General features: G+C 41.7%; 2 protein-coding genes across 3 annotated transcripts in view; one reads left to right on the forward strand and one right to left on the reverse strand.

Moving 5' to 3' along the window:
- Positions 1–514: 514 nt before the first annotated feature.
- The window catches only part of LOC123392045, a 28070-nt gene continuing 8112 nt past the window's right edge, over positions 515–20472 (reverse strand). Inside the window, exons 2-3 of the mRNA XM_045079922.1 lie at positions 8686–9348; positions 515–895 (exon numbers count right to left, since the gene is read on the reverse strand). Coding sequence (XP_044935857.1) covers positions 698–895; positions 8686–9348 — 861 coding nt within the window. The 3' untranslated portion in view covers positions 515–697. The remainder of the gene's footprint in view (positions 896–8685; positions 9349–20472) is intronic.
- CRACD (capping protein inhibiting regulator of actin dynamics) overlaps positions 9029–20472 on the forward strand; it is a 53864-nt gene continuing 42420 nt past the window's right edge. Inside the window, exon 1 of one of the 2 annotated variants that reach the window (XM_045079784.1) lies at positions 9029–9150. The gene's annotated coding sequence lies outside the window, so the exon portion shown is untranslated. The remainder of the gene's footprint in view (positions 9151–20472) is intronic. The other variant, XM_045079782.1, reaches the window with a different exon arrangement.

Raw genomic sequence — 20472 nt, forward strand, 5'->3', positions numbered from 1 at the left:
CATATTTTAAAAGAATAGGACCTTAATAAAAAATAGTAGCAGGTTTCCACATATTAAGTGGTAATGAAATACATACTACTACAGTAAATAGGACAGAGCCTCAAAAAAGACCCGAAGTTTGCTTGCGGACCCATCCATCGGAAGGGCTGTGACTTGTGAGCTCTCGGGAGATAGGGGAAGGCAGGTTATCCGAAATTGGACAGAAGGCTGCGGTACCACCTGTGTTAATGAGCGAGTGTGTCTTCGAACATATGCGGTGGTGGTCTGGGGTGACTGGTAGATATTTGATACTTGTGTCTGTGTGCATTTTGCTACATAACCTCCCTTCAACTGGGTGCACTATTCTGCATTCGCCACATGTTTCTTATGGATGAGATAGCGTAGATCCATCACTCTGGGACACGCTTGCATTGTCAAAACAAGTGTGATTACAGGAGCAACTGTACTCCATAAAGACATCACCATCCTTTATCTGTATTTTCAAAATCTCAAAAATTCTTTAGAAGTTTGGTACAGGTTTATTTATTAGCAAAACTTAAGGTGAATATAGATGTTTTTTCCAGAAATCCTGCATTTGATGATAAAATGCTGTCACAGACCTCACTGGGGTTTAAATACACCTTTATGTACATAATCTGAAAAGTTCTGATTTCTAAGACACACATGCCCCGAAGGGATAGGGACCAGTGGATGCGTATTACTGAGTGCAGGCATCATGGCGGGTGCCGTAGAGGTAGGAGGAAGAAGGCGCAGCCCCTGTACCCAGGGACCTTGCAGTCTGGGAGCTGTAGCCTGCTCTGTGGTATTGGAGTAGACGTCTGCTCAGATGAACAGAGGATGGAGTCATTCTCTCAGGCCAGAGTGTTAAAGGACATCTTTCCAGGGATCTTGACACCTGGAATGTATTTGGGGGGAACAGTTAGGAGTTCTCTGGGTAAAGGCAGAAAGGTATTCCAGGTAGGAGTACATGAGTAAAGGTGTGAAACCACAGAGACACAGAAGATCCAAAGTGACCACTTTACTATCACACTGTAATGTGCGAAGACTGCATAACAAAGCACTACAGAATGGGGGACTTCAACTCCACACTTTATTGGCTCATGATTCTGGGGGCTAGCAGTCTAAGATGAGGGTTTTTTTGGTGTTGAGGTTTCTTTCCTTGGCTTGTAAATAGCCATCTTCTCCTTGTATCCTCCCATGGTCCTGTTTTTATAATCTAATCTCTTTTTATAAGGACACCTGTCATATTGGAACACAGCCCATGTAATGACCTCATTGTACCTTAATTACCTCTTTAAAGACTCTGTCTCCAAATACAGTCGTATTCTGAGGTACCTGATGTTAGGACTTTAACATATGAATTTTGAGTGGACACAGTTCAGCAGGTCAGTTCATAACAGATGTGTGGCACAGAAGTGTGAGCAAAGCACACGCAAGCCAGAGGCAGGTGTGATCAGTTATTGTTGGGCTTGGTGACTTGGGAAAATCTTCAAGGGCACAGGTCTTGAAGAATGAATAGAAGTTCATCAGGTTGAGAAGGAAGAAGATGATATTTCTGTCTGAGGAAACAGCAAATCCAAACTTCAGGCCTGCCTCAGAGGTATCAAACATATGCCCTAGCCCGTCCACATGAGTGTGTGCAGGCCCTGGTGTTCCCTGGTTTGGGCTGGTCACCGCACTCCCTGCCTCTGACTTGTGAATGCCAGTCACCAGCAGCCCTGGGCCTCTCACCGTCTGTTCCAGAAACCTCTGCCCTCTTCTAAAAGAGTATTATTGATCCTGTCTCTTCATTTTCTGAATCAACACAAGGCAAATAGCTACCTCCGTCTGTGCTTCCCCAGAAAAGGAGACACTTCCTTCCTCCCTCACGTAACTTAACAGCCACTGTAATACCCCTTCCCACCTCTCTGGAAGCGGAATCTCAGTCTTTAGTCTTTCCATGACATGGCACCGGACGTGCGACCTTCCTGACGCGTTGCCAACTCCTTCGGTAAAATGTATTGGGATTACTGGATGCAGTAAAAATATGATAGCCACCGAGTGCCTGTGGATCACTGTACTTCTAGTAATCTTTTTTTTTCCCCCTAAGAGAGGAAGAGACAGAGAATCTTAAGCAATATCCACGCCCTGCACGGGAGCCCAATGCAAGGCACAATCTTAGAACCCTAAGATCATGACCCTGGCCAAAATCAAGAGTCAGATGCTTAACTGAGTGAACTGCCCAGGTGCCCCTCTAGTAATCATTTTTAACCAAACAGTTTCTTCTCAAAAGTATTCTGGGGGCGCCTGGGTAGCTAGCTCAGTGAGTTAAAGCCTCTGCCTTCAGCTTGGGTCATGGTCTCAGGGTCCTGGGATCGAGCTCCGCATCAGGCTTTCTGCTCAGCGGGGAGCCTGCTTCCCCCTCTCTCTCTGCCTGCCTCTCTGCCTACTTGTGATCTCTGTCAAATAAATAAATAAATAAAATCTTTAAAACAAAAGAAAAAAGTATTCTGATGTTCCAGACCTAGGAAAAATGTTGTGAAATTACCTTGAAATTTAATTACATGATTCAGACAGTTGCTGTATACCGTGTCCTAGTAAATGCTATTCACATACATGCTTGAAATCCGAGCTTGATGTAAACATTAGGTTTATTTAACCAAAATGCTTCAGTCAACTCACTCGAGTTTACTGAGCACTGTGCTCTGGATTGTAGGGGAGGTGTGTATACGAAATATATGTTACCTAAAGAAAATAAAAGATTTCTGAAAGAGGGGGTGCCTGGCTGGTTCAGACAGTAGAGCAGGCAACTCTTGATCTCAGGTTGGAAGTTCAAGCGCCATGTTGGGGGGTGACACCCCCATGTTGGGGGTGACTTTAAAATTAAATTAAATTAAAAAAAGATTTTTGAAAGAAGTAATGAAGACCAGAGTTTCCCAGGGTCTGTTCAGAGGAACACTAGTCATGACAGATACCAGAAAGTCAATCCTGGGAAGCACCGCATACTCTCCGCTCTTTTGGAAAGTGATGATACCAGCATATTGAGACTCTGAAAGGTCTCATAGTAAAGAAACATACTGAAATTTATTTTACTTGGAATCTCAAACATACTTGCCTTTTTGAATAAGAACCTGGTACCAACCATAGAGCACGTTCTGAGAAACCCCAGACCCAAGACATTTGTGATGCTTAAAATGAACTATAATAGGGAAATTCTGTTTCTCATTTGGAAACATACCATATGAATCCAATGCAGATAAATTGTACACATTTATTATGTTAGGTTTAGAAATGAAATGAAAATGTAAGAATTGCATCCTTATGACAAATGGAAAATGAATCAGATTTGCTTGACTTAAGCAGTGATTTCTAATTTTTGGGATCTTCTCTATAAACTAGCAATTATGATGATGCAGCCATCAAATGGCATGTAATTATATCCATGAAATAATGGATAATGTGCACTCTTTTAAATGAAAAAAAAAAATCCTTGAAGTGATTATCAGATGATGAAAATAAATTAATTCAATTCAGTACTTAAAGAATGAAAATCACTGTGACCTCTGAAGCAGTCTGTGTGTGTATATGGATTCTTTCATGTGAAAAACTGCAACAGAAAATTGCTGAAATATTAAGAAGATATAGCCCCCACTGCCTGTTCTGCTATAAATTCAGTCTTAAAACTTAAGATGGTAAATTTCCAGAAAGGCTGTAGGCAGATGTCTCATGGCTAGTAAGAGATGGGATCCAGATTCGGACAAAGTAATCTACCTCTGGGGCCCACACACTTAACCCCTAACTAGAGCTGCAGCCAGTAAAAACAAATTTAGTAGGAATAAGCTTTCTTCCTTCTCTCTTGCCTTTACCCTCAATGTCCCAACCACCCAATAAAAGTAGATTTGTGTTATAAAACTCTAAAATGCCATCTTAAATATACTAATGTTGGAGAAGACTTTGCTAAACTATATATACTTCTAATATATGGCAGTTGTATTTTAGAATAGTTCACATTGGTGTTGCAGAAGTGTTCTGCTTTACCATGTTGTTCAAACTGCTTTGATCTTTTAGGCCCCACCCACACAAAAATATTCACCGTAAGGGTTGGTGTCACCTATGAAGAAGATGGCTGCCAGTGATGACCGTGCACTCAATCCAGTTGATTCTGTGGAGACACAGCACGCCCCCCGCCCCAGTCAAAAACTGATCATAAAATAGTTTATCTAGGGGGCGCCTTGGGTGGCTCAGTGGGTTAAAGCCGCTGCCTTCGGCTCAGGTCATGATCCCAGGGTCCTGGGATGGAGCCCCACATCGGGCTCTCTGCTCAGCAGGGAGCCTGCTTCTTCCTCTCTCTCTGCCTGCCTCTCTGCCTACTTGTGATCTCTGCCTGTCAAATAAATAAATAAAATCTTTAAAAAAAAATAGTGTATCTAATGGATGTTTGTAGACCCATGCTCAGGTTTTCATATGATAGTTGTGCCATAGAATTGGAAATGTTTCACAAAATTTAGCTACTTGCTTTTTTGATGTGAGAGATGTTATACCAAACTTTGAGAGTAAAACTGTGGAACCAAGTAAATCTGACTCCCTCTCTGATTTATAAAATTTCATTTCCTATTAACGTTGTTTCCTTATGGTTTGCTCTCGGAATGTAAGGTGGGCCTAAATGTAATTACTGAGCCTTTTCATAAAATTAATCCTGGAAAATTAATTAATTGTCCCAATCAATAATAAAATAATAAGAACAAACTTTTTTAAAATTTTATTTCAGATGTAAAGATATTTCTGACAGGAAATGTATTTTGGAAATGAGGAGGGGAAATTTATTTTTTATAACTCTGATATGACCAAATACTAAGACTTTGGAGTGTACCTGTAAGCTTCTGCATTCTGACTTCTCATCCAAAGAGAAACTGGTGTTCTTAGGCCTAGAATCTCTTTTTCTTGTGGCAAGATGGTTTGGTTTTTTTGGAGGATAGTTGAGGTAGGTTTTACTGTTCTTCTACCTTTCCCATAATAAATAAGGCATTGCTGAAATGGCCTTTTCCAAGTAATTCTTGAAAAGTGCATTGACATTTGGACTTTGACACGTCTTCCCAGATAATGTATGTGTACTCGTGCCAAGTGATTGCCTCCACACCAAGTTGTGGGACAAAGTGCCAGAGTGCCTGGTTCACTAGCAGCCCTGGAATGGGGCCAGCTCTACGGATGGATCCCGAGGGAGGCCATTGTGGGCTTATGTAAAACCTGTCAAGTTCTCTCAGCTAAGTCTTGCATATCCTGGGGTCCTCCCAAGGCTATCTTTATCTCTTCCTTAACGTCATATTCAGCTCCTTCCAAGTTCTGTTCACTTTCTGTCTTCCCCAACAATATGACCAGTGCAGACCGATGTTATATGGTGGCTGCCACCATTCTGGACACTGAAGCAATACAAATAACCATATCAGCCCCCTGACCATACAGAAATACACATGTAACTTATCACTAGTGTAAAAAACTGTAATTTATCTTTATTTTTAAAATTTTTTTTTAAAAAGGCAGATGCTTAACCGCCTGAGCCACCCAAGCACCCCATAATTATCTTTAATTAGAGTTAACTCCCTTAGTTCCAGCTCAACTGAATACCACCAAATCCCCTTGACTTCAGAGCAAGTGATTATTTTTTTTCCCTATCCATAAATTCTGATGTAATCTAAAATTCTCTGCTTAGCTTAAAAGCTAGATGTGTGGACCCAGACCAAGGATAATGATGTCATAACTGATACATTTAGAATTTTGCTATGGCCTTTTAGAATATCTCTGATTAGAGAATTAGGGATTAGATATTTCTGCAGTGGGAAAAAAGCAATCAATATAAATGGAAAAAGGAAGAGTTTCACCTCCTAAATAAGTGAAATGTAAAACAAATTACTGTTACCATTTATAATAATGCTGCCAAATCTAGAAACCAGGTATCAGTTACATATTTTGAGTTTTGGACAGTCATAGAGAAAATATTCATTTATTTCATTAGTGCCAAAGACCAGTTATATAATGATACCTGTAGTATCTTAGTAATTTTTTTTAATTAAAAAATTTTAATTGATTCCTTTTTATGAGATCAGCTCTTTTAACACTGCCCTGATGTTCTTTGATGGTCTTCAAAGACTACGGATTATAATTTTTTAAAGTTATCCATTGATGGGAACCAGAAATAGGTGTCATGGAAATCTCTGGCTTATAACTACTGAAAACATATAAGCATTCTGAAATCAAACCCTCCAATCTGTTTCGTTTGTTTTCACCATTTTTAAGTATTATGATTTCAGCTGTATTGCACACATTTCCTGTCTTTTATTTTTTTATTTAAATTCAATTTGCGAACATATAGTAAGTACATCATTAGTTTCAGATGTAGTGCTCAGTAATTCGTCAGTTGCATGTAACAGCTAGTCTCATCACATCATGTGCCCTCCTTAATGCCCATCACACAGCTGCCCCACCGCCCACCTACGACCCCTCCAGCAATCCTGAGCTTGTTTCTCAGGGTCAAGGGTCTCTCATGGTTTGTCTCCCTCTCTGATTTCTTCCCATTCAGTTTTCTCTCCCTTCCCCTATGATCCTCTGCACTATTTCTTATTTCCTCATATGAGTGAAACCATATGATAATTGTCTTTCTCTGATTGACCTTTTTCATTAGCATAATCCCCTCCAGTTCCGTCCACATCGATGTAAATGGTAGGTATTCACCCTTTCTGGTGGCTGAGTAATATTCCATTGTATAGAGCAACCGAATCTTCTTTATCCATCTGCTGAAGGACATTTCGGTTCCTTCTGCAGTTTGGCTAACATGGCAGGATATAAAATCAATGTACAGAAATCAGTTGCATTTCTATACACTAGCAATGTGACTAAAGAAAGAAATTAAGGAATCAATCCCACTTACAACTGCACCAAAAATTGTAAGATACCCAGGAATAAGCCCAACCAAAGAGGTGAAGGACCTATACCCAGAAACTTCAGAACACTTATGAAAGAAATGGAGAAAGACATCACAAGGATGGAAAAAATCCCATGCTCGTGGATTGGAAGAATAAATATTGTGTAAATATCTGTGCTACCCAGAACACTCTATACATTCAGTGCAATCCCTACCAAAATACCACCGAAGTTTTTCACAGAGCTGGAACAAATAATCAAATTTGGATGGAACCAGAAATGACTCCGAGTCACCAGAGGAATGTTGTAAAAGAAAACTAAGCTGGGGGCATCACAATGCCTGAGTTCAGGCTATATTACAAAGCTGTGATCCTCAGGACAGCATGGTACTGTCTGTTAAAAAATAAACGCAATGAAAAGAATTTAAGTCTGGTTTGAGGACTGCATGCCTTAGCACAAAGCCTTATGGATGGGAGGCATCTGATAGACCAAGTGCCCCTGCCTCTGAAGTGTGATAGAGCCCATTGTTGTTTTAGGGATCACTGAAGTTGGAAGGCCTGTTTACATCTAGAGTGAGGATCCCACAGCAGGCTGTTGTCTTTTTGTGACTGGTCGCTGTTCTGTCTGCTTTCTTTGTGTCTTACATCACAGTCCAGGGCCAAGTAGTTTAAACTACTTCTTCCGCACTTCAGACTCTGACTCAGAAAGACCAGAACTGAAGATCACAAGAAAGAATGAGATGGTTACCTTGCACATTTTTAACTGTATTTTTATACCCAGAATTTTCTGTAGACTCTGGCCGGCAGAGGTCCAGGAGTTCTGATACTCAGCTGGGGACCCATACGTGTGTGTTTTGTGCAGGTACTTTTCCATACACTTCGCAAGCTTTCTTCTCTTCTTTTCCCTCAGAGCTCCTGTCCCCAGCTTCAAAGATACATTTCCCATAACATAGAGAAGACAGTCCCTCTCTCTGTGCCTCAGGCTCCTCATCTGTAATATGGGAATGTTAACAATGTCGACCTCATAGGGTCATTGTGAACCGGATTCATAATTGGAAAGTTTTAAAAGCAGTGGTGCATAGTAAGTGTTAAGTGATTTTTAAAAAGTGGAGGTGGGGCTGGGGCCCGAGTGGCTCAGGTTCAACATCTGCCTTGGGCTCAGGTCATGATCCCAGGGTCCTGGGATCGAGCCCTACATCGGGCTCTCTGTTCATGGGAAGGCTGCTTCCTCATTCATGCGCTCTCTTGCTATCTCTCTCTCTCCAATAAATAAGTGAGTAAATAAATGTATAATTAATTAAGAAAGAAAGATTGACCACTGGGTAAATGACTTCCTAAAGAAAAGGAAGGATCTGAAAAGATGCTTCTTCCGGTGCAGGATGATACCCGCTTTCTTCCCTGAGGTAGGAGCAGAGTGACATGGATGCGTTTGTGACTGAGGAAGGGGCAGCGAACAGTGTCACCGAGGATGTCCGTCAGAGACGCTGGCCCTGAGCCCGGGTCCCGACGAGTGAAGAGATATATGGAAAGACGTTCATAGCAGCCCTCTGGGGGCTCTTTGTAGTAGATTCTGAAAGGAGGCAGGAGAAAGAAACTGGAAATATATAGGGATGGAGGGAATTGAGGGCAAAGCTTATGCCAAGAGTCAGCAGTTACCTTCTGTATCTTGCAAAAGCTAAAACAGGGTGATCCTCAGGAGAAGACACACACACACACACACACACACACACACACACAAATAGAAAGTGACATATATAAAGGCAGATAAATTTTTTTAAAGTGTCTGACTTACGTTTTTTTCTCCGCTTCTGTGGAGAAGGGCGCTGGTCATCTGCTTTGCTAACGCAGAGGCCACCCTTGCGCGGCACGTGCGGGGGCTGCTGTGCGGCCACTGTGAACCTCGGGGCGGTTGGCGTGTCTGTGCCTGACCGTGCCCAGCCAGGGGCTGGCCCTGACGTTGCTGGCACCGGGCTTGGTCGCTCCTTCCCTCCGCCGGCCGCCCTTTGCCCCAGCTCCCGTGGCCGGAGGCGGCTCCGCGGTAGTTTGCTGGCAAACGGCAGCGTGTGTTTGTCTTGTCATCCGCAGACAGGAAGAAAGGAGGCAGATTCCAGCCTTTGAAGAGGTGGTTCGGCCGGAGGAAAAAGAAAGACCCTTCGTCGCCCCAGGAGGCGTCGGCAGGGGATAAGAGTCGCTGTCCCCGGAGAGTCAGCAATGGGACCTTCTCTTCAGATGAGGAGACCCTAGAAGACAACCTAAGGTAACCGTGGACGCTTTCCCCGCCCCAGGGCCTTGGCAGAGTCCCAGGTCGGGACGAATCCCAGGTGTGCCGCGTCTCTGGGAAGGCGGGAGACTTGGGGCTCTTGGTGCCTTCTCTGTGGAGGGGGCCCCGTGGGCGAACGGCCGCGAGTCTGGCCCCCCTTTCCGGGGGAGCACAGGGATCTGCGCCTTCATCTTGCTGCCCTCAGTGGGGGGAGAGGCAGCACCCCGCTGGCTGGGGGAGCTTTTGGCTCAGAAGCTCGCGTGGGTAGAAGGAGTCTGCGGCCCCGCGGCTGGCGCTCGGCGCGGCGGGAGGGTGGTCGGGGATTCGACTGTGCGCGCGCGCGGGGCACGGACTGCTCGGGCGCGGGGCGGTCGCCCTCCCTACCTCTGGCAGTCTCGAGCAACTTCTGGAACCTGCCATGAAGTTTTAACTTCTGCTCTTTGTTTTCTATTTCTTTTCTTTAAAGAATGATTTATTTGAGAGAGAGCATGAGCGGGAGGGCGTAAGCAGGGGGAGGGGCAGCGGGAGAGGGAGAGACAGAATGGCAAGCAGTGTCCAGCGGGGTGTGACACCCGCTGGGGGCTCCGTCCCACCAGCGACCCCAGGATCACCCCCCCCCCCCAGCAGAAACCAAGAGCTGGATGCTTCGTGAACGGAGCCACCCAGGCGCCCCTGCTCTTTGATTTCTCTGTTTCCCCATCTGTCCCCCACCTTCTTCCTCACCCCTCCCGGTTCTCTTTCCCTCTCCCCCTCCCTCCCTTCTTCATCTTCCCCTTTCCCCCCTCTCTTCCCTCCGTAGGGCCCAGGCACAGAAATCTGGCCATGACAGCGTCAGGAACTTAGAAAAGCAGGGTCAGCAGGTCCTTTCTCACCTGGGTGCTGGGAATTGAAGTCGGAGTGAGAGACGGTTAAACTCTGCTCCGGGCAGCTTCGATATCAGCTCCGCTGAGAAGCCTTTTCCCACTGCCTCGGCTGCTTCGTTTACCCTTGCTGGCAGTCCCCGAGCATCCCATGCCTGGCTCCAGCAGAGGACTTGTCACTTTCTATGGAAATTATTGATTTGCCTGTCCGTCTCTCTCATTTGACTGCCCGTTCCATGAAGTCAGGGACCAGGTTTTATGCAACCTTGCATTAGGTGCTGGAAATATGTTTCCCGTGAGTGCTGGGCACCGCACCAATTGCCCTAATACACGTGGAAGGAATTGATGATGTGGGCTGTGATATTTCTACTGTGACTCAAAGACAGACCAGAACAAAAACATCCTCCGGGTTGTATGTCAGTGAGTAAATTCTAATAGACACTACAGTTGAGCACAGCTTAGAAAAGTCCTAGGCAAGCAGGGCAATGCTCAGTGACAGCATTTTTAGGTCCCAACTAATACTGACTCTTCCTTGACAGGCCTGTATTTGTTTTCTATTCTCTTTAGTAGAAACACTATCACATTTAACTGAAGGAAATTATTTCACTGAAAGGAGAACACAGCTAGCACTGAACTCATCATTCGTCACAAAGGCAGTATGTGCTGATCTATGCTTGAGTGTTGTTCAGTATGAATGTTTTGGTTTTACTTCCATTCCTTCAGCTGTAAAACAGGAGTGTGAACCTTTTTTGCCTTACAGTGTCAGAATGAGGTGTAAGTGCTAAAGTGTAACCAACTAGTAGTTTAATGCAAAGTGAGGTTGAGTCTAGAAAGTTCTCCTTTAGAAGGACTGTTCTATGAAAACACAGCCTGCCCTTTTTATGGTTTTGCCAAGTCCCTGATTTCTTACTGAATGATTTGGGACTTTTAGAAGAGCCTGGATCCTGGGGGGGGGGGGGTTCTCCTCCCATTTAAGTTCTATTCCATCTACCCCCTTGAAGTTTTCCTCAGGTTTTAAGTTGGACAAAGCCTTGGAATTCCATATTGGTTCAAACAGAGGTAAAGTCCCCTGTTCTTATTACTGGCTTTTGCTGATAAACTTGTTTATGAGACATACATTATATTTTAACTATTTAACAGTTGTTTTTTATAATAAAGGAAGCTGGAAGGATAAACTTTGGGTGAAGAGTTTTTTAAAATGTCTCTTTAAATATTTTTTAAATTAAAAAGAAATGAGAGGCGCCTGGGTGGCTCAGTGGGTTAAGCCGCTGCCTTCGGCTCAGGTCATGATCTCAGGGTCCTGGGATCGAGTCCCGTATCGGGCTCTCTGCTCAGCAGGGAGCCTGCTTCTCTCTCTCTCTCTCTCTCTTTGCCTGTCTCTCTGCCTACTGGTGATTTCTCTCTGTCAAATAAATAAATATAATCTTTAAAAAAAAAAAGACATGAAAACAGGAGTCATTTAAAATATACATTCCCCTTTTCTTCTCAGAAATTGACGATTGCAAAATAACTCCACCTGCAAATGCTTACCTTGCTTACTCTATAGCTGAATTTCTGATTATTTGTCCCCTTCACAGATGGAGAAAATGAAAGATGTTGTTTCCAACACTTCTTTTTTTTAACTGAAGTATAATTAACATGTTTCCAACAATTTTTAATTTCAGTTTACTGCTTAATTAATAATCATGTTATTTTAGATTGTGTAATGATTCACAAAGTTTCTGTGCATTTTGTTTGCTTTCTCCAAAATGGACAGCTCTCACTAAAACACAAACCTTGAGGGGCGCCTGGGTGGCTCAGTGGGTTAAGCCGCTGCCTTCGGCTCAGGTCATGATCTCAGAGTCCTGGGATCAAGCCCCACATCGGGCTCTCTGCTCAGCAGGGAGCCTGCTTCCTCCTCTCTCTCTGCCTGCCTCTCTGCCTGCTTGTGATCTCGGTCTGTCAAATAAATAAATAAAATCTTAAAAAAAAAACAAAACACAAACCTTGAAATTCTGCTAGCATAGTCTTGGGTAGAGGTTCCAAGGAGGCAAATTTCAGTCCAGGATGAGGGAGAATTTCCTAAATTCTGGAGCTGTCTAAAACTGGGGAGGCTGGGTATGTGCCAGCAGGGGTTTGGACTGATGAAGGGGAAATTCTGCACTGGGTGAGAATTCAAAGGAGCTGAACTTTAACATGCTGTCAAACTCCAAGAATCTGTAATTCTGGAAATGTCTCCATGGCCAAAAATAGCTCATTATTGATCTGCTCCTTCTGCCTGAAATTTCTCATTTTCTTCAGGCTCTTAAAGCATACTGTTCTTTCTCTGGGTTAGAAGCCTTGATTTCTCCTAGGCTGCTGCTTTTAAATTATACCTGCCTGAGGGAAAGCAAAATAGTAAAACATGTTCAGTTTTTAACAATTTAATGTGACTTCCTTTATTTATTAAATACAATGAAAATTGTGTTTCCCAAAATGTGCTTAATTTAAAAAGAGGGAAAGGGTCAGCTTGGCAAATAGGTTTGGGACATTCTTAGTCAAAACAAATAGGGTCTTTTACATCAGACTTTTCAGTCCTTTTACGATGCTGATGTGTCCTGGGAATCTCTTGAGAAGGGGGATGTAATACGGAACATTTTCAAGACTCCTTTAACCACACAACTTTTTTTCACAGGGAATATCCAATGGCATATATTAAAGCTCCCACTTATTGAACTTAATGCAACATGTTTTGCATAGATGACTCATAATGTTCACATGCTCTGCGATTGACATTATCATCCCCATTTCTCTCAAAAATTGAGATTAAGGAAATTGATGTATAATGGACATATGCCATATTAGTTTCAGGTGTACAACATAATGATTCAGTATTTATATCTACTGTAAGATGACCACCACAATAGGTCTTGTTACCATCTGTCACCATACAAAATTAACAAAAAAATTTTTCTCTTGTGATGAGAAATTTTAAGATTTATCCTCTTAGCATCTTTCAAATATATAATACAAATAATATGTGCAATACATAGAATGATATATCCAGTACAATACAAATAATAGTATTATTAACTATAGTCACCATGGTGTATGTTACATCCCCATGACTATTTTATAGCTGGAAATTTGTATCCCTTCACCCAGTTCACCCATCCTTCAGTCCCTCCCCTCTGGCAACCATCAGTATGTTTCTGTATTTATTAGTTTTGTTCTTCATGTTTGTTTCTTTCAGTTTTTAGATGCCACATATAAGTGAGATCGTATGGTATTTGTCTTTCTCTGACTTAGTGCAGTACCCTCAAGTTCTGTCCATTATCACAAATGGCAAGATTTCATTCTTATGGCTGAATAGTGTTCGTGTGTGTGTGTGCGTGTGTGTGTGTGTATGTGTGTGTGTAACATCACCTTCATTCATTCATTGATGAACATTTAGGTCGTTTCTAAATCTTGGCTCATATAGATAATACTGCAGTGAACAAGGTTGCATATATCTTTTCAAATTAGTGTTTTTGTTTTCTTCAGATAAATACCCGTTGCAGGGGTGCCTGGGTGGTTCAGTTGGTTAAGCATATATCTGCCTTCGGTTCAGGTCTTGATCCCAGGGTCCTGGAATGGAGCCCCACATTGGGCTCTCTGCTCAGTAGGGAGTCTGCTTCTCCCTCTCCCTCTGCCTCTGCCCCCCACTCATGCTCACTCTCCCTTTCTCTCTGTCTCTCAAATAAATTAAAAAAAAAAATCCTTTTTAGAAATTAAAAAAATAGGGCGCCTGGGTGGCTCAGTGGGTTAAGCCACTGCCTTCGGCTCAGGTCATGATCTCAGGGTCCTGGGATCGAGTCCCGCATCGGGCTCTCTGCTCAGCAGGGAGCCTGCTTCCTTCTCTCTCTCTCTCTCTGCCTGCCTCTCAGTGTACTTGTAATTTCTCTCTGTCAAATAAATAAATAAAATCTTTAAAAAAAAAAAAAAAAGAAATTAAAAAAATAAATAAATACCAGTAGAGGAATTGTTGGACCACATGTTAGTTCTATTTTTAAATTTTTGAGGAACCTCCATACTGTTTTCTGTGGTCGCTACACTAATTTGTATTTTGACCAACAGTGCATGAGGCTTTACCCTTTTTTCCACATCGTTGCCAACACTTGTTATTTCTTATCTTTTTGGTGATGGCCATTCTAACATTCATACTTCATGTAGTATTGATTTGCATTTCCCTGATTAGTGTTGGTGAGCATCTTTTTCTGTGCCTGATGCCCACCTGTATGTCTTCTTCAGAAACATGTTCAGATCCTTTGCCCATTTTTTAATCAGACTGTTTTTTTGTTATTGAGTTATATGAGTCCTTTATATATTTTGGATATTAACCCCTTTTTGGATATATGATTTATAAATATGTTCTCTCAGCTAGTAGGCTGCTCTTTCATATTGTTGATGAAATGATTCATTCTTTTGGATGTGGCTGTCCAGTTTTTCCTACACCATTTATTGAAGAGACCATCCTTCTCCCATTGTATATTCTTGCCTCCTTTGTTGTAAATTAATCGACCATTTATGTAGGTATTTATTTCTGGGCTTTCTGGGCTATACCATTGATCCATATGTCTGTTTTTATGCTGATACCATACTGTTTTGATTACTGAGGTTTTATAATGTAATTTGAAATCAGGGGTTGTGATACTTTCAACTTTGTTCTTGTTTCTCAAGATTGTTTGGGCTATTTGGGATATTTTGTGGTTCCATATAACATTTAGGAATGTTTGTTCTATTTCTTTGAAAAATGCCATTGGAATTTTGATAGGGATTGCATTGAATCTGTAGGTTTGGGTAGTATGGACATTTTAACAATTCTTCCAATCCATGAGCACAGAATATCATTATGTTTGTGTCCTCTTCAATTTCTTTTTTCGATGTCTTATTATTTTCAGTGTACAGATCTTTTACCTCCTTGGTTAAATTTATTCCTGGGGGAAAGGTGCATGCATGGGTGGCTCAGTCATTAGGCATCTGCCTTCTGCTCAGGTCATGATCTCAGGGTCCTGGGATCAAGCCCTATATCAGGCTCCCTGCTCAATGGGGAGCCCGCTTTTCCCTCTTCCTCTCCCTCTGTGTGCTCTATCTCAAATGGATAAATAAATCTTTAAAAAAAATGTGTTCCTGGGTGTCTTTTTTTTTATGCAATTGTAAATAGGATTATTCTCTTAATTCTCTTTCCAGTAGTTTATTGTTAGTGTATAAAAATGCAACAGATTTTTAAAAAAAGATTTTATTTACTTATTTGACAGAGAGAGAAAGATCACAAGTAGGCAGAGAGGCAGGTAGAGAGAGGGGGGAAACAGGCTCCCCGCCAAGCAGAGAGCCCTATGTGGGGCTCGATTCCAGGACCCTGAGATCATGAAGAGGCTTAACCCACTGAGCCACCTAGGCACCCCTGTGCAACAGATTTTTATATATTGATTAGTATCCTGAAACTTTACTGAATTCATTTATTAGTTCTAACAGGTTTTTGGTGGCTTATTTAGGGTTTTCCATATATAAAATTATGTCCGCAAATAGAGTTTTACTTCTTCCTTTCCAATTTGAATGCCTTCTGTTTCTTTTTCCTGTCTAATTGCCTGTCTAATTTTCCTGTCTAATTACAGTACCATGCTGAATAAAAGTGATAAGAGTGGCTATTCTTGTCTTGTTCATGACACTATTGCCATTTCAAAGGTAAGAAAGCCAAGTCTAGAGAATGACTTGCTGGTAAGCTGCTGAATCAAGTATTTAAGCAGTAAAGAGTTCATTCTTAACCATCCACTATTCTGCCTTTCAAGAGGCTGTGGCCTTATTGGAAAGCTAGTCACATGGCCCTAGTTCTTCTTCTGGTCCTGGGTCACAAGACTCAGGTGTCTTCCTGCCTTAGCTGCCTTCCCGAGGCTCTGCTAATCACTAGGACTCCACCTGTCCTGCTTCTAGTTTTTTTCCTAAACCCAGCATTTACTACGTCATTTCAGCTCTAGCTCCTTATAGTAAATGCCACCTGTAAGTACATTCAGAACTGAAGGGGCATCGGGGAGGCTGAGTTCACTCTGGGACTGCAGCAGTCAAGAAAGGGTTTGGGAATGAAGAAGCCTCGGATTGGCTCCAAGTGATGGACAGGACTTGGAATGGCTGATGGGCATGAGCAGACTTTACATGTAAGGATGAATGTGGCAAATAGAAAAGGAGGGGACTTTCCTTTCATGATCCTTTTACCTGGATGTGGTATTAGGACATGAAAAAGAAAACTACAGACCAATATCCCTTATGAATATAGACATGAAAACCTCAACAAAATCCTACCAAACTGAACCCAGTAGCACATAAAAAGCATTCTATACCATGATCAAGCAGGATTTACCCCCAGAGAGCAAGGTTAGTTTAACATACAAAATCAGTAGACCATATTAATAAAATAAAGGGCATAGACCACATGATCATCTCAATAGATGCAGAAAAAGCATTTGACAAATGATCAAAACTCTCAAAACATGGACTAACATGGAGCCTCTTTAACTTAAAAAAGGACAGCTACAAAAAGTTCACAGCAGGTATGATACCCAATGGTAAAAGAAGGATCAGGAACAAGAAAAGGATGTCCATTCAGTATTGTACTGTAGATTATAGCTAGGATAATTAGGCAATAAAAGGAAATAAAAGACAGGGACCAAGGGACACCTTGGTTGCTCAGTTGGTTAAGCGTTCAGCTCATAATTTCAGCTCAGGTCATGATCTCAGTGTCATGGGATCAAGCCCCTCATTAGGCTCTGTGCTCATTGTAGAGTCTGCTTGAGATTTTCTCTCTTCCTTGGCCCCTTCCCATGTTCACACACACTCTTTCTCTCAAAATAAAGAGAAAATCTTAAAAAGAAAAAAAAGAAAAGAAAAAGTAAAACTATTTGCAGATACTGTGGTCTTATACCTAGAAAATCCTAAAGAATCCACAAGAAAACTACTAGACTAAAAAACAAGGTTGAACAAGGTTGCAGAATATAAGATTGTATTTTTTTTGTGTATTACTTGTATTTCAGTACACTAGCAATGAAAAATCTAAAAATGAACTTAGGAAAACAGTTTCATTTACAATAGCATCAAAAGGAATAAAATACTTAGTAATAAATTAAATAAAAGAAACACAAGGGGTGCCCGCTGGCTCAGTCAGAAGAGCTGGCAAGTCTTGATTTCAGGGGTGTTAGCTTGAGCCCCATGTTGGGTGTACAGAGCACTAAAAAGAAAATAAATAAACTTAAAAAAATAAAAGAAACACAAGATTTTTACACTGAAAATAACAAAATATCATTGAGAGAATTTAAAAAGATCTAAATAGATGGAAAGACATTCCCATTCATGGACTGGAAAACTTAATATTGTTGAGATGGCAGTATCCCCCAGTGAGGTACAGATTCAGTGCAATTCCTATCACAGTCGCAACTGACTTTTTTACTAAAACTGGCTAGCAGTTCTAAAATTCATATAGGAATGCAAGGGACCCAAAATAACCAAAACAATCTTGGAGGGCTCACACTTCCCAAGTTTAAAACTTACTACAAAGCTATAGTAGCCTATATAGTGTGGGACTGGCATAAGGATATGTAGATCAATGGAATTTAAATGAGAGTACAAATGTAAACTCTCACATTTGTGGTCAACGGGTTGTCACCACATGTGCCAAGCGATTCAATGGGTAAAGAATAGTCCTTTTAACAAATGGTGCTAGGACAGTTGAATAGCCACATGTCACAGAATGAAGTTGGACTCCTTTCTTAAACCATTCACAAAAGTGAATCCAAAACCGATTACAGACCTAAATGTAAAAGCTAAAACTATAAAATTCTTAAACAAAAACAAAGGAGTCAATCTTCATGATTAGATAGTGATTGCTTAGGTTCTAAAACCACAGGTGACAAAAGAAAAAAATTGGTAAATTGGACTTCATTAAAACTAACTTCAGGGGCACCTGGGTGGCTCAGTGGGTTAAGCTGCTGCCTTCGGCTCGGGTCGTGATCTCGGGGTCCTGGGATCGAGTGCCGCATCGGGCTCCCTGCTCGGAAGGGAGCCTGCTTCCCTCTCTCTCTCTCTCTTCCTGCCTCTCTGTCTACTGTGATCTCTCTCTGTCAAATAAATAAATAAAATCTTAAAAAAAAAAAAACTAACTTCACTGCTGCAAATAATGCCTTTAAGAAAATGAAAAGACCATCTGCAGAATGGAAGGAACCACTTGCAAATCATACATCTTTTTTTAAAAAATATTTTATTTATTTATTGGAGAGAGAGAACGCAAGCAGGAGGATCAGCAGGCAAGGGAAGAGGGAGAAGCAGGCCCCTTGCTGAGCAGGGAGCCTGATGTGGGGCTCTATCCCAGGACCTTGGGATCATGACTTGAGCCAAAGGCAGACGCTTAACCAACTGAGCCACCGAGGTGCCCTGCAAATCATACATCTGATAAAAGACATATTCAGAATAGGTAAAGAACTCTTGTAACTCAGTAATAAGATGACCAAAACAATTTTAAATGAATAAACTATTTTTTTAAAGTAGTGGTTTCTTTCTTTTTTTTTTTTTTAAAGATTTTATTTATTTATTTGACAGACAGAAATCACAAGTAGGCAGAGAGGCAGGGGGAAGCAGGCTCCCTGCTGAGCAGAGAGCCAGATGCGGGGTTGGATCCCAGGACCCTGACATCATGACCTGAGCCAAAGGCAGAGGCTTTAACCCACTGAGCCATCCAGGCACCCCTGAATAAACTATTTGAATACACGTCTCCAAAGAAGATATTAAAAGGTCCATTAACATATGAAAATATATGTGTTCAACATCATTAGTTATCTGGAAGATGCAAATCAAATCTACAATGAGATATCACTTCATGGCCATTAGGAAGGCTATAATAAAAAAAGACAGGTAGTAACATGTGTTGTTGAGAATGTAGAGAAATTGGAACCCTTCTACATTGTTGATGGTAATGTAAAATGGTACAGCCATTGTTTGACAGTTCCTCAGAAAGTTAAACATAGAATTACCATATGATGCAGCAATTCCAATCCTAGAAATACACCCAAGAGAAATGAAAATGCATGTCTACACAAAAACTTGTACATGAATGTTAATAGCAGCATTACTCATAATAGCCAAAGAGTTGAAACAATCCAAAAGTCCATCAAAAGATGAATGGATTGAGGTGCCTGGCTGGCTCAGTGGGTAGAGCATGTGACTTTTGATCTTGGGGTCTTGAGTTTCAGCCCCATGATGGCATCCATGACAACTTAAAAAAAAAAAAAGATGAATGGATAAATACAATGAGTTGTATATCTATACAATGGAATATTATGCGGGAATAAAAAAGAATGAAATACTGATATGGTATGACAAGGATAAACTTTGAAAACATGCTAAGTGAAAGAAGGAAGTTAGAAAACACCACCTAATGTATGAGTCCATTTATATGAGTGACTCAAATAGGCAAATTCATGGAGACAGAAACATTAGTGGTTGCCAGGCATGGGGTGGTTTGGGGGGTGACTCTTAATGGGTATGGAGATTCTTTTGGGGATGATAAAAACTAAACTTAGGTGGTGGTGATAATTGCCCAGTTCTTTGAATAGACTAAAAATCATTGAAATGTATCCTTTAAAAGGTCGAATTTTTATGACATGTGAATTATATCTCAAAAAAGACTTTGTCTTAAATAATGAATGTGGCATTGATGAGATCCTATCTGGCTGAGGTGATAAGTTCATATTGGCAGGGGAGATTCAGGGCTTATTCTCTTCTCCTAAATTCCCAAAATAGGAGGTAGAAATGTGGAACAGAGCAGAAAATGATAATTTTGTGTCAGGACATCGTTGTCCAGTAGGGCAGGCTGGTTGGGAGGAACAGCGGTGCCTGTTTGCTTGAGGGCCCGCCACTGAGGGAAGCAGTTGTCTTGAAGGGACAGAGGACAGGGGGAGGAGCTGGGGTCATGCTTGAGACTGCCTATCGGAAATGGTTGTCTGTGCCTTTTAGGAAACATAGACTTGTTCCTTTGGCCCCACACCTGTGAATCTGTAGGCAAGTGATATTAGAGACATCAATGGGATCTGTCAAAAAGGACTTCCGCACACCTGTTACCCTGACAAAAGTGTTAGTCTACAACATTGCCCAGAACGCTGTAGGTCCTGTTGGACAAGATTCTTGCCAAGAGAATTCATGTATATATATTGCTCATGTTAAGCCCTCTAACAGCCAAGATAGCTTCCTGAAACGTGTGAGGGAAAATGATCAGGAAAAGAATTTGGGTTCAAGTGCCAGCCTGCTCCATCCAGAAAATCACACTTTTTTAGAACAAATGGAAAGAAACCTGAGTTGTTGAAATCCACTTCTTTGAATTCATGGCAGGATAGATGCTTAAAAAAAAGACATCTGTACTGTAAAAAGAAAAATTGCCTGTGATTGACCCCCATGCAGCCCCTCTGCGCAAGCGCGCGCACAC

This window comes from Mustela putorius, unplaced genomic scaffold, assembly GCF_011764305.1.
Source record: "Mustela putorius furo isolate JIRA1106 unplaced genomic scaffold, ASM1176430v1.1 tig00000430_pilon_pilon_pilon, whole genome shotgun sequence".
Classification (NCBI taxonomy): Eukaryota; Metazoa; Chordata; class Mammalia; order Carnivora; family Mustelidae; genus Mustela; species Mustela putorius.